The sequence below is a fragment of the Mirounga angustirostris genome, unplaced genomic scaffold (assembly GCF_029215605.1).
Source record: "Mirounga angustirostris isolate CCGP_5_RB_7025 unplaced genomic scaffold, mMirAng1.0.hap1 SCAF_10, whole genome shotgun sequence".
NCBI classification, from domain to species: domain Eukaryota; kingdom Metazoa; phylum Chordata; class Mammalia; order Carnivora; family Phocidae; genus Mirounga; species Mirounga angustirostris.
Window position 1 is genome coordinate 24,947,645 of NW_026991718.1, and position 12,772 is coordinate 24,960,416.

Sequence of the window (12,772 nt, forward strand, 5' to 3'; positions counted from 1 at the left end):
ACCCACTGGATGCTTTCCAAACATACCGTTCCATCCCTAACTCCGGTCTTTTACACACACACGCACGCACACACACACACACACACACCCGTGCAATACCCTCCGTGGGGAACTTTGCTGTTCTCCCCTTAGTTTCTTTTTTTTTTTTTTTTTAAGATTTTATTTATTTATTTTTTAGAGAGCGAGCAAGAGAGAAACAGCATGAGAGGGGAGAGGGTCAGAGGGAGAAGCAGGCTCCCCGCTGAGCCGGGAGCCCGATGTGGGACTCGATCCCAGGACCCTGGGATCATGACCTGAGCAGAAGGCAGACGCCCAACCATCTGAGCCACCCAGGCGCCCCTCCCCTTAGTTTCTAGTTCCTAGCCTCTTTACTAAGCATCATCTCCCAAGAAGCCCTGCCCCACCTCACCCCCACCGTGTCACAGTGCTAGGCCACCTGCCAGTCATCTGTTGCCCCGGAAAACTGTCACTCTGGTCCCCAGGGCCTAGCACAGTGCCTGACCCACTGCAGAAGGCGGCCAGGTGTCCTCCCGCAGAGCGCTGAATGTTTGGCTGCGTGGCTGGATGGACAGAGGGATGAGAGGAAAGCTCACTGCCCGGCGGGCCTCCCCACCTGCTGACCAGCCGGGTTAGCCCGCAAGCCCATCGGGACAGAGGACAGAAGTCCACAAGCCAGGGGCCGTGCCACACCTTCTCACGGCAAGGTCAGCTCTAGATCGCAACTGAATTGCCCAGCGGAGCTTCTGGAGTCAGTGCCGGCCAGCCTGCAGTCTCACAGAAGACACTCCCAGAAGTCGCCCAGTCGGTGGTCCAGGAAACCGCCAGCTAGCAGCCTGGACTCTGGTGCACAAACCCCCTTTGCTCCCGAGGCCCCAGGTGAGCAGAGTGCAGAGCCGCTGACAGAAGAGGACCTTTCATAGCCAGACGGCCACTTTCTCAGAGGTCCCCGGAGCTGAGTCCCTGACACCGGAGACTGGGGCAGTCCTCCTGGGGCCACACCTCAAAGACGTGGTGTGAAATGTTCAGAGATGGGACGTGGAGGAAGAGGAAAGTAGAAATGGACCATGAAATCCTGGGTACTTACGAAGAGCAGTCACTATGAGGGACGATGTTCTTAGAAACAAAAATGAAAATAAATTATGATGGTTGTAAAAAATACTTTCACTGCCTAAGGGAAAAAGGACACGCTTTATTTATTGAGTGCCTACAGTATGCTGGCATTATTTATTGTCATAATGACCCAGTGATGTAGACGTTTTGGGCTCCATTTTACAAGTGAGTAAACTGAGGCCCAATGTCATCCAGCTAGAATGTTCCTTCCCAATGTCTCCTCACTTTCGTTGCTGTTGGATTTTGTACCCCTGGGTCCTCAGGGCACTGGAAAAGAGATGGGACTCAGGACCTGGGGCCAGCAACCCCAGATGGCCATCTTTCCAAAGCTCCCTGAGAACCGGGCACACAGCCTGCTCCAAAACTAAGCCCAGCACAGCTGGCCCACTTTGACCTACCCATGACCCATGAAACTCATTTCCTCCTTTTTTCCCATTATAAATATAAATGCAGATATTTCATTGGGGAAACATCAGATTGAGAATCCCAGAGGCTAAAATCATTTCTCTAACCCAGCGTGACGGTGGCAGGGAAGAAGTGCTATTTACAGTCAGCTGCTGACTGCCCTGCCCCAGGCTCCAGCTGGAATCTAGAAGGTTCCTTTGGTGGCTGAGTTTTTGTACAAAACATGAGAGAAGGAAAAGAGAAAAAAGAGGGGTAAAGAAAGGGCAGGTATTTTAGTCCTCTCTTGCAACCGTCCTTTTCTTTTCACCAGTTAGGGTCTTTTTTCTTTTTTTCCTGAGATTTTAAAAGCCTGCGCCAGTGCTCAGCGTGGTGTGCTCAGCCTGGCATGCTCAGCGTGCTTACGCTGGATGGGTGGACAACCCAACCTCCCGGACTCCCTGACCTCACCTATTTTGGCACCTGAGGACCGATTCCTTGCTAATCCTTCACTGGGTTTGCACACTTTCTGCTTGTCTCGGTCAGGATCCAACTTTTGGCTTTTAACTTCCAGGAAATGCAGATGTCCACCTCTCAGACCTTCAGCCTGACCTCACTCTGGCCCTTGTGCGGTCCATCCTGTCCCAGATCTTTACTTGCCTCACACTGCCTGGAGTGACAGAGGATGGGGAAGGGATATTTGGGTGGGAAAACAGCTCTGCCCCTGGTCTCCAGGACTCAGCATTGGGGGGCATTGGAAGGAATGGAGGAGGAGGTCAGCATGGCGTGGGGCATCTGAGTTACCACAGTGATAGACTCAGGCGAGTGAGGGTAACACATGAGTGACATAGGAGGGCAGTTCAGACGATTGAGAAGCTAGAAGGGAGGTTCTATCAGACTTAATTAACCTCGATATAAATGTCATCGGCACCAACCAAAACTATTACACTGTAGTCCAAGTGTCATGAACCAGATGATGGAATCACCTTCCCACCCCCAAAAATCTTCCAAATTGCCTTCGTGGGACCAAAGCAATAGCTATTTAATTAAAACAAATATTTACAATGGCAGAATCTAAAAACAGAGATACTGACAAATAAATAGACATAAAAATCTTGCCTATAACAGATAATCATCATTTATAAAAACAGTAATACCTTATGTGCCTGGAACTTTATGGAAAACCATTTTACATTTCATTATTTGGAATCAATAAAGTTTTTTCTAAGTAAATACTTTTCTACTTCCTTAAGCCATGCTTAGAAAATGTTTGTTCCTTCTTCAGTGCCCATTTATCGGACTGTCAAATTTCCTTTTGTTCTGCCAATGGACACCCTTTTATCCCATCATTCAGCTTCCTCCTTTAGTCTTTTATGGGTTTGGAAACCAGACAGTCATGTCTATTAGAACAGTTTGGAAATCAAGAATAAATAGAATTTTAACAAATGGCTCTGAGTTGCTAACCTGTGAATAAAATGTATGGACTTTGGGAGATGGTCTTCACCCTGGTTTTCCTCCAGGCTCTGGGTTGAGAGGGATGCTGTGAAACTGAGGCAGCATGGTAGTTCAAAAAATCAGAGATACCAACCATCTACTGCTTAGCTCTATGATATAGCATGGATTGGTTGTTCTTCTTTAAAGTTGGCACACAGAGGCTTTGGGGACTGATTTGAAATGGATCTGATAGTCCATAGGTCAAGTAAACAGATTGGCACCTATTATATGCAGGAAGCTCTTGGAGAATTCAAGTGTTTTAAATCCACTGGTTCCGGCCCCAAATTCAACCATCTGGAGATACTGTAGCAGAAGACCATCCAGTGACCTCAAATGCCAGAGCCAGCCCAACCCACCTGGACTCTGCCAATCCTCTCATTTTCTGTGTTCTTGAAAGCTCAATATAGCCCCACCCCACCTCCACACAGTTGAAATTTAGCCTGAATCCACCAATTTCTAGAAGCTGATGCAGTTGTTTAAGGACATACTAGTCCCTCTTCAGATCTTAAAACCTAGACTCTTACCCCAAATGGGATAACATTTGACTAAGGTCATTTAAGTTGGACAGCCATGGAGGCAGTATTGTTAAAGGTTAAGACACCAATTCTGGAGTCAGATTGCTTAGGTCACATCAGGTAACATCTCTGCTTGTGAAAAGGTTGTGCCCTGAGAATGACAGTTGGTCTTTACAAGTCCAAGGCAGTCTCTGCTAATTCCTGTCCCTTTTTGCACACTGCCTATCTGAAGGGGAGATCTGCAGAAAAGAAAACTTCCCAGCTGAGATGATGATGACTGGAGACATGGTCCTGTAGAACGGTAAATGGGTTGAGTGTGGATTGGTCTCAGCCGAAGGCTACCTTTGAGCCATATGCAGCATCCTCGGTGAAGGCAGACAGGGCCCCAGCCTTCTCAGGAGTACAGAGTCATCATCAGCCACTGGACATAATGGGGAAGCAAATTACGGTCAGTTCAGGCAGACCTCTGACATCCAGCTAAGGGGTGATTCATTTTTTGGTCACTAGACCCTGGAGCCTGACACAGGACTTGGGACCTCCTCCCCCTCGTTCCTGGGAAGCCATGGAGACAGGACAGTAATGGATGGTTTAGCCAGAGGGACCACACCATCTGGTAGTAAGTATAAATCAACCTGAAATATAATCAACCTTGACTTCTCATGGTGCCGGTGAATGATGATACCCAAGATACTGGCTGATTCTGTATTCAACAATCAATGCAATTTTCTGCCATGAATTCAATTTGGCATTCTCATGACATCAGTGTGCAGGTGTGTGGACCAACTGGGTAGCAGAAATCCATTAGAGCATATTCTACGTGTTTACATTTATGGGCCCATTTGTCTGACAGCTTTATGTGGGTGTGATGAACAGACCCTCTGACTCGAATAGAGGGGACCTCTGGAGAAACCACTCCTCAGGCCAATTACATCAGAATGTTGCTGCTGCTGATGTTGGTGATGAAGATGACAATGATGGAGTTACCAATGGCATCAGAGAAAACCAGCGTGAAATTCCAACAAGTTGGCTGCCACTCCCTACAAACTTCCTTGGATGGCCCTGAGGATCTCCTTCTCATGGAGCCAGAGATGGTCAGAGCTGAAGAGGATCTTAGAGAACCAGCTCACTCATTTCACATGTGGGGAAGCTGAGGCCCAGATATATTGAAGTTGAGTCGCCTAGGGTCCCACAGCTAGTTACAAGCAGTGCTGCGGATTCAACTCGGGTCTCAGTCCAGTTCTCGTCCCATGATGGCACACTGCAGTGCTGCAGCCTGCTCGGGCTGTGGGCTGCCCTGTTTCAACTGCACGTTCATGTTGTCCTGCTCTCCCAGCTCTGAGACTGCACTATGGAGGGACTGCTTGGAATCAGCACGTGAGCTTGGGGATTTGAGATGGAAATGGGCTCAGAAGATTCTAACCTTTTTCCCTCCAGGTGAATCCTGTCTTCACATTCAAATATGACTGTGATTGAGGCAAGACACATACTGAGGATCCCAATATCTTGGAAAGATATTACATAAAATGGACATTTGAGGTCAGTGAAGAAACCTCAGCTTTTACTAGACCCTTTTTAAGCAGCCCAAACAGAGGATGTATTTTTACGAAGAAAGAACAGACAATTTAATTCCAGACTCCAACGTCTTTGCAGCAAACTCTACCTAGTGCCACATCTGACATATAGTAGGTGCTCAGTAAATTCCCGGGGTTTGAATCATCGGGGAAGACCATCAGTGTCAGGCACAGATTTGTCTTATCAGCATATCATCTCATTCACTCAACAAACATTTGTCAAGCTCCTATTACATGTGAACCACTATATGAGGTTCAAGAAGAGGCTACCCACACAAGATCAGAATCCCAGGCCATAGGGGAAAGGCTAGGCCAGCTCCTGAGAAAGATCTGACCCTGATCTTTTCACTCACCTTGAGCCAGTTTTGTCATTCTCTCTACTCTAGCCAGGACCGCACACACTGTTCCCTCTAGCCTGAGCCTTTCCTACTCTCCACTCTGCCTCCTTGGCTCCTTCTGATCATCAAGGTTTCAACTTTGATGTCACCTCCTCCAGAAATGCCTCTGTGAAATGCCCTATTCAGACCAGGTCCCCTATTACTGTCTGTGCTGGAGTTCATTGCTGGCCTGGGTCTTCACCCAATCTGTGTCCATGCCCTCTGCAAGTGACTTCGAGGTGCCTATTTCCCCAAGTGTCGGAAGTGGGCTTGGCCATGCGACTTGCTTCAGACAACAGAATGAGTGGCAGAGTACGAAGTGCCTGATCTGGGAGGCCCTGCATGTGTAAGCTCGCTCCCTTGTACTTCTGCCATTGCCCGGAGACAATGAGACCAGCCTAGCCAGAGCTTCCTCAATGAAGGTACTCCAGCAAAGCTCCCAGTTCACCCACCAATCACAAGCCAGCCAGCGGAGACACACTCACTCCCAAACATGTAACTGGGGAACTCAGTGAGTATTGTTGTCACAGCTGAAGTTGGGTGGATTTGTTCCATGGCATTATTGTGGTCACAGTGATTGGGTCCCCTGAGTCAGGGTCTAGGTCCCTGCCTATGCACCCAGCACAGACTGAGTGCTCAGTAAAGAGTGGACGAATGAACGGATGAGTGCAGTGAATGCAGGTCTACATCCCCAACTCAGTAGAATGAAGGCCCCAGAACCCTGCTCCTTCACAAGAGCCTGGACCTGCCGTGGCCCCCTCTGCCTAAGATGATGTGAGTCCACCCCATGGACAAAGGCTTACCTCTGGCTTCTGGAGGTATATCCCTTTGCCATCTTGGGTTAAGTTCTGGAAGGCATCTGTAAAAATGCAGCAGAAAGGAACACAGCTAACGTGTGCTGGAAACATTACGACCAGTTCCTCCCCTCCGTCCCCGCGCCTGGGAACCTGGTTTCAGCCCCAGGTGGCCACACTTTACAAGGGTAAGCGAGCTGCCTCAGGCCTTTGCCCCTGGGACAGGCAGGGTGTACATGAGCTTGGAGCGATGCAGCCGGGTTTCTCAGGCACAGAGCCAGCATGCCCCATAACTCCTGGCCGGCTGCTGTCCTCCCTCCTGCTTGACTGGGGACAGGTGGGCAATCCACAAGGAGTGCGGAGGGACCTCTGGCCCTGCGTCCTTCCCACCAGCTCACCCTCCATGTTCTCCACGCGCAGCATCAAGTGGACGAAGCTGACGAAGTCTATCTGGAGGTTGGGGCCGCCGTACCGGATAAGCATCAGCAGGCAGACCTCATCACTGAGCATGACTCCTGCATGGAACACAGACTCCGGCCGTGGGTGCTGGGGACCTCATGCCCCCTCCCCGCCACCTGAGGCCCCTTCAGCTCTCTCCCCTTGCAGGACCTGAATCCTGATAACACAGGGGTCTTCTTTTATGGGGTTCAGTATGGGTTGTTTAATTATTTAGTCCATTAACTTTATCTCCATCTCGACTCCCCATTCTTGCCCCTTAGGCCACCAGCATGAGGATCTTTTTATCGACTGGGATCCTGACCTTCAAGGCAGGAGGCAGTCTGCTCAAGAGTGGTCAAGAACATCCACTTTGGGGCCTGGTAGTCCTGGATTCAGGCTCCAGACAAGTTACCTAACTTCTCTGAGCTGTAACTTCTCTGTAAAGTGGGGATTATCACTCGGCGTGGGTGATTAAACGAGAGCATGGATGCTCCAGCCCTCAATAATGTTGGCTGTGACCACAGTGAGAGTGATAATAAATGTTTCTGTGATTTGCAGATCTACATCTTCGGGCCTCTGGGAGCAACTCCACACATTAGAATTACTTCAGAAGTGATGCACCCCCTGCCCTCCCAGCCTGGCGAGGGTGCGGCTGGCAGCCCCTGTTCAGCCTGTGCCTACCTGCGTCCCTCATGGCGGCCCGCAGCTGAGTCCTGTTCAGGTATCCCGACTGGTTACTGTTGTGCTTGTGGAAAACCTCCTGTGAAGAACCCACACCAAAGGCTCAGGAACCAGGCGTGTCCAAGCACCACCTGAGAGCCCCTCCGTGCCCCAGCGTCCATGCAGCAGTGGACCCTTGCCAGCGTGAGACCCCGCCAGCAGGGCCTGCTGCCAGGACAAGAATAGGCAGAGGGTCCGGGCTTCTGAGATATGGAGTGGTTTTTTGTCATGTGGATAGACAGCCTGGGTATAGCCAAATGTACTTGACTTAGGCACATTCTCCAAACCTTGAAGGGCTGCCAGCTTTTGGACTCAGGATACAAGGGCTATGGATAGTGGTGAGTAAGAACTGGAAAAATAGAAAGAAGCCAACTGATGCAGGACTTTAATTGCCATGCTAAAGAGTTCAAACCTTATCTGACGACCATGGGGAGTCTTAAAAAGCTTTCAGTAAGAAATGACATCATCAGACATGCACTTTAGAAATCCAGGAGGCCGTTGCAACAGGCTGGGTTTGGGAGAGAGGGAAGGCAGGCGCACTGAAGGGAGGGTAGAACAGCTGGGTGAACAGTGGGGTACACGGGGCTGAAAGAGGTGTGGTGCCTTACACAGTTTCGCAGAACTGCCATCTCTGCCCCCCACCCCCGCAAGGAGGTATGGTTAAGATTTGTTCTTACCTGATAGAGCATCAGCTGCTTCCACAGGTCTCTGAACTCCTGGATGCTCACAGTACCGGATGCATTAAGCTGATAGAGGGTTAAGGTCAAAGCCTCTAGGGGAGTTGCATTCACACCTCTGGGAGCAGCAACTGGCCCTCCGCACAACAGAGTGTAATTTGTGGACAGCCCTGCTCCCCGTCTGATAGCCCTGCTTGGCCTCTGCTGGCTGGTCAGTCCAGCCCAGGGCTCCCTCACCCTTGCTAGGAAGGGACAGAAGGAGCCAGAAACACAGCTGCACTGGGAGAAGATTGATGATGGAGGGGATGTTGGTGACAACAACAGCTAACATTCAGTGAGAAAGGATATTTTGACACAGCCAATTTGATGTGATTTAAGTAAAAAACAGTAACTTTTTCTCCCCATTATTGTTAAAACCAACTTCTGGAAGGAGTCTGTCACAGGGTGGCTCTCATATTTAGTCATTTTTTTTAAAGATTTTATTTATTTATTTGAGACAGAGAGAATGAGAGACAGAGAGCATGAGAGGGAGGAGGGTCAGAGGGAGAAGCAGACTCCCTGCCGAGCAGGGAGCCTGATGCGGGACTCGATCCTGGGACTCCGGGATCATGACCTGAGCTGAAGGCAGACGCTTAACCGACTGAGCCACCCAGGCACCCCGAGGTTCTGTATTTCTTTCTTTCTTTTTTTTTTTTAAAGATTTTATTTATTTGAGAGAGTGAGAATGAGAGAGAGTACATGAGAGGGGGGAGGGTCAGAGGGAGAAGCAGACTCCTCGCTGAGCAGGGAGCCCGATGTGGGACTCGATCCCGGGACTCCAGGATCATGACCTGAGCCGAAGGCAGTCGCTTAACCAACTGAGCCACCCAGGCGCCCATATTTAGTCATTTTATAAAAAGTTAAAAGCTTAATGATTGTCCAAACACCTCTGCATCAGGGAGACCAGGTCAACATACCACCACACACACCTCTCTTTGAGCCCGAGTTATACACTTGTCCTACATCACTTCATTTTCACTTCCTAGGTGAGGTAGGTATTCACTCTCCCCCTGTAATGGATGATAAAATGGGGGCTCAGAGAGGATGCTCCTGTTGAAGTTCATGCAGCCGGTGGTAAGGTTGGGACCTCCTCCGATGCCGGCACACCTGCCCACTGCCGCACGCTGTCTTCTGCAACGTTTCTTCAAAGACAGCTTTTATATTTGCAACCCCCACCTCACACTCTCCATTCTACGTGCCCCTCTGTACCGTGGATAATTAAACTGTGATTAAGTTGTCCACTTAGAAAGGCAGAGGGTTTGCTAGAAACATCACAGGGCTGAGAGCCAGGAAAGCAGAGTCTGTGGCATGCCACTGAGCTTACTGACCTCTGATTTCCTGCTCTGTAAATGGGAGCAGCCACTGCCTGGTCACCAATTGCAAAAGTCGGGAGCCTGAGGCTCCTGGAACAGCTTCTTGTTACCCAGAGGATTGCTCCTAACCACCACCCCCTGCAGCCGCCTCATCCTCACTGTCGGCAAATAAGATTCTTATTATTCATAGCTAATAGTCACTGCTCTGTGCATTCTCCCACTGATACTACAGAGTAGCTTTTAATAGCATCTCCACGCTGCACATGAGGGCCTGAAGGCACAACCAGGCTACGTGACTTGTCTGAGATCACACGACTACGAAGCGCTTGGGTTGGGATTCAAACCCAGGCAGCACGGCCCAGTGCGAGGCTCTGCACCAGCAGCACCATGCCTCCTGCCACAAACCTGAAAAGATACATCCAGCAGGGCCAGGATCCCTTGACAGGCGTCCAGGCTGAAGAGAGGCTGGGCGCTCCCCAGACCTGCAGAGGGACAGAAAGAGTGTGCATGGGGGTGGCCCTAGGACGGCACAGCTGGGAAGAGGCTGAGCTGTCTAGGCCACCTGTAGGTTCCAATGACCATCATTTATTGGGGGTAGTGGGGAGTAAGGACAAGAGGGCAGCAGAGAGAAGGCTCAGTGGTGGTTCCTACACCCAAAGAGCACCATAAAGCCCTGCAGAGATGAGCCGGTTACAGCCTGGCTTTGCTTCCACCATAGGCAGGTGAACGTAGCCCCAGGTACCTAGGACATAGGCGCTGAGTCATGGACTCCCAAATCCGAAAGAGAGCTGAGAGATCAATCTGTCCGAGTTCCACCTAAACTGGGGGATCCTTTCCTCAGATGTTCGGTGGACAGTCTCTCGGTTATGGGTGTTTGCTTTTTCACATGGATGCATAGCTCCAGTCAGGAGAAATCTATGTTACTTCCAAAGGAACCTCCTGCAAAGTTCAGTCCCTGGTCCAACTTCTGCCTCCAGAAAGGCATAGACAGGCATATGTCTGCTCTTCAACGTCTCCTCTCCATACTAAATGTGGCTTCTAAACTCTCTTTGCCTTCTTCTAGACCCTATGCTTTGCCATCTTCTCTCTAAATGTGGTACCAAGACCGGAATGCACTCCTTGAACTGCAGTTTAATGAAGCAGAGTACAAGGGGACTATGACTTCCCAAATTTTCAAGCTGTATTTCCCAAATTATGTTCCAGTGATGATGTTCTGCAGAGAAGGGGTTTTGAGTTCAACTATATTTGAAATATTTTGTATTTATAGACCCTTTTATCCATTCACCATGCATCTTAGCATATAATGGTACCGAGAAGCCAGCATCGAAATTTTGTTTTTGTTTAATGCAGAATTCCCCGAGCACAATTGACCACAGAGTCTAATCCCTTTTATTTCATGGAACATTTCCTAAAACTTCATAGTGTCTAATACTCCTTGGAATGCAGTTTCAAAAATACAAATCTAAACATTTTCATTAAATATAGCCTGAATTTAGATGAGCTTATTTAGCAGCAACTTGAAACTGTGAGTCCGTGTTAAGCTCCAGGTCAACTATATTAACCAGATATCTTTCATATAAACTGCCACAAAACTGAGATCTTGTCTGCCAGGAACTTAGGCAATCAATTTTTAAAAAATAATGAAGTGACAGTTTTTAATTATCATCCTGACTCTGTTTCATTTTTTGGTTTGGGTACAGCTTATGAGCATTGTGAATTTCAATTCGGCTATCTATTATATTAATGATTCCTTCCAGCTTTGTGCCATCTGCAAATCTGATAAGCCCACCTCCCATGTCCTCTTCTAAGTCATTGATAAAACCTGAGGAAGTGAAGGGGACCAAGGGTAGAAACCAGGGACTCTCATCTATACTTAGACTCTCATCTATGACATAGATTTATCCCTCTGGTTTCACATTTATATAACTCTTGGGAATGGTAATCAGACTTGTGAATACATCTCATATTGCTACTTCCCAACCCACATGTCATCATTTACCATCAGATACTTTACCAAGTATTTTGCCCAAAACCACAGTAGTTCTCTGATCTGTCAATCCAAAAATTCTCTCATACGACTAAATGAAAGCAATCTGTCCACACATTCTTTGGAAAACCACTTTGCATACTTGTGATCAAAACATTTAAAAAATTATAAATGTGCTCAAACTTTCTCTTCTAGATAATTTCCCTAGAATTTATTTTCCAGGGTGTGTGTGTCAGTGGGGGGGGATTCTTATATTCTATAATTTCTAGAATCTCTCCTTCTGGCTCTTTTATAATACCTGAATTTGGCTTTGAGGAACCATCTGGAAATTATTTCAAGCCCTGAGTTATACAACACCCTAGACTATAATTTGTTTGGGTTTGAAGTCTTGGCTTCATATAAAGGAGAATCAATCACATATGTTAGGTGGCAAATACCTGTTAATTGTTTGGTTTACTTTCTTTGTTTTGAAATTCATTCTCCTCCCTGGAGAAATCTTTCCACTTGAAATATACATATAAAAATTTTCCATGGACTTTAAGCTTTCGTAATAATTTATCTCAAGTTTCATATGAGGGCATCCACACTGGCCATTTGCAGCCCTCTGAGGGGATGTGCTCCCCTCCTTCAAATTTTTGAAGGTTGGTCAACTTAAATACGAGTTCATTAGAAAGCTCCCTGGGAGGGCTAGTCAACACTTACATTATACATAAATACAATATTTATATGCCAGGCTGGGTACAGTTCTTCCACATGGAATTTATATGCCAAGAAAGAAACACTCAGATATTCTTCCCAAACTAGCAAAACATCAGAAATCTTTATTTTCACAGCCATGTATCTCTACACACCCAAACTAAGCAAAGCAAAGCAAAGCAAAGCAAAAACAAAACAAACAAACAAAAAAACCCCCCAAAAACAAAAAATCTATTTTCCAAGCTATATAAATTTCTTTACTACTATATGACCCACCCTGGTGTAAGACACCGCTGCTTAGGGGACCCTCGTGTAGGAATTCATGTGTCCCACAGGGGAAAGAGAGTAGACCCGGAGTTTAGAAGAGCCGTGCCCCTTGAGTCCTACAGGATGACTCTGAAATACTCACTTGACCAGGTCATGTGGTTCAGGATCTTCTGCAGCTGCACTGCATTTATTTCTGGATACTGAAGTGGGAGCAGAGTAGCAGGAGAAAATTATCATTACCGAAGGTTCATTAGATGCAGAGGGGCTGCGGGAGAAGAGAGCTGGGAAGTCACCCCCACACCTGCTCAGCACGGAACATACGCCACTTCTGGGCAGAGTAGGTGAGCCCGGGTGTCAAGTCCAGGGAACCCCAGAAGGACAGGACTCATAAGA

The 12,772-nt window shown here is 48.0% G+C and overlaps 1 protein-coding gene across 1 annotated transcript in view; it reads right to left on the reverse strand.

Annotated features, from left to right (window-relative positions):
- Positions 1–2,519: 2,519 nt before the first annotated feature.
- Positions 2,520–12,772, reverse strand: part of CAPN14 (calpain 14) — a 58,262-nt gene continuing 48,009 nt past the window's right edge. Inside the window, exons 18-24 of the mRNA XM_045884354.3 lie at positions 12,522–12,579; positions 9,847–9,911; positions 8,078–8,146; positions 7,362–7,440; positions 6,641–6,757; positions 6,252–6,307; positions 2,520–3,921 (exon numbers count right to left, since the gene is read on the reverse strand). Of these exons, the coding sequence (XP_045740310.1) occupies positions 3,895–3,921; positions 6,252–6,307; positions 6,641–6,757; positions 7,362–7,440; positions 8,078–8,146; positions 9,847–9,911; positions 12,522–12,579 (471 nt within the window). The 3' untranslated portion in view covers positions 2,520–3,894. The remainder of the gene's footprint in view (positions 3,922–6,251; positions 6,308–6,640; positions 6,758–7,361; positions 7,441–8,077; positions 8,147–9,846; positions 9,912–12,521; positions 12,580–12,772) is intronic.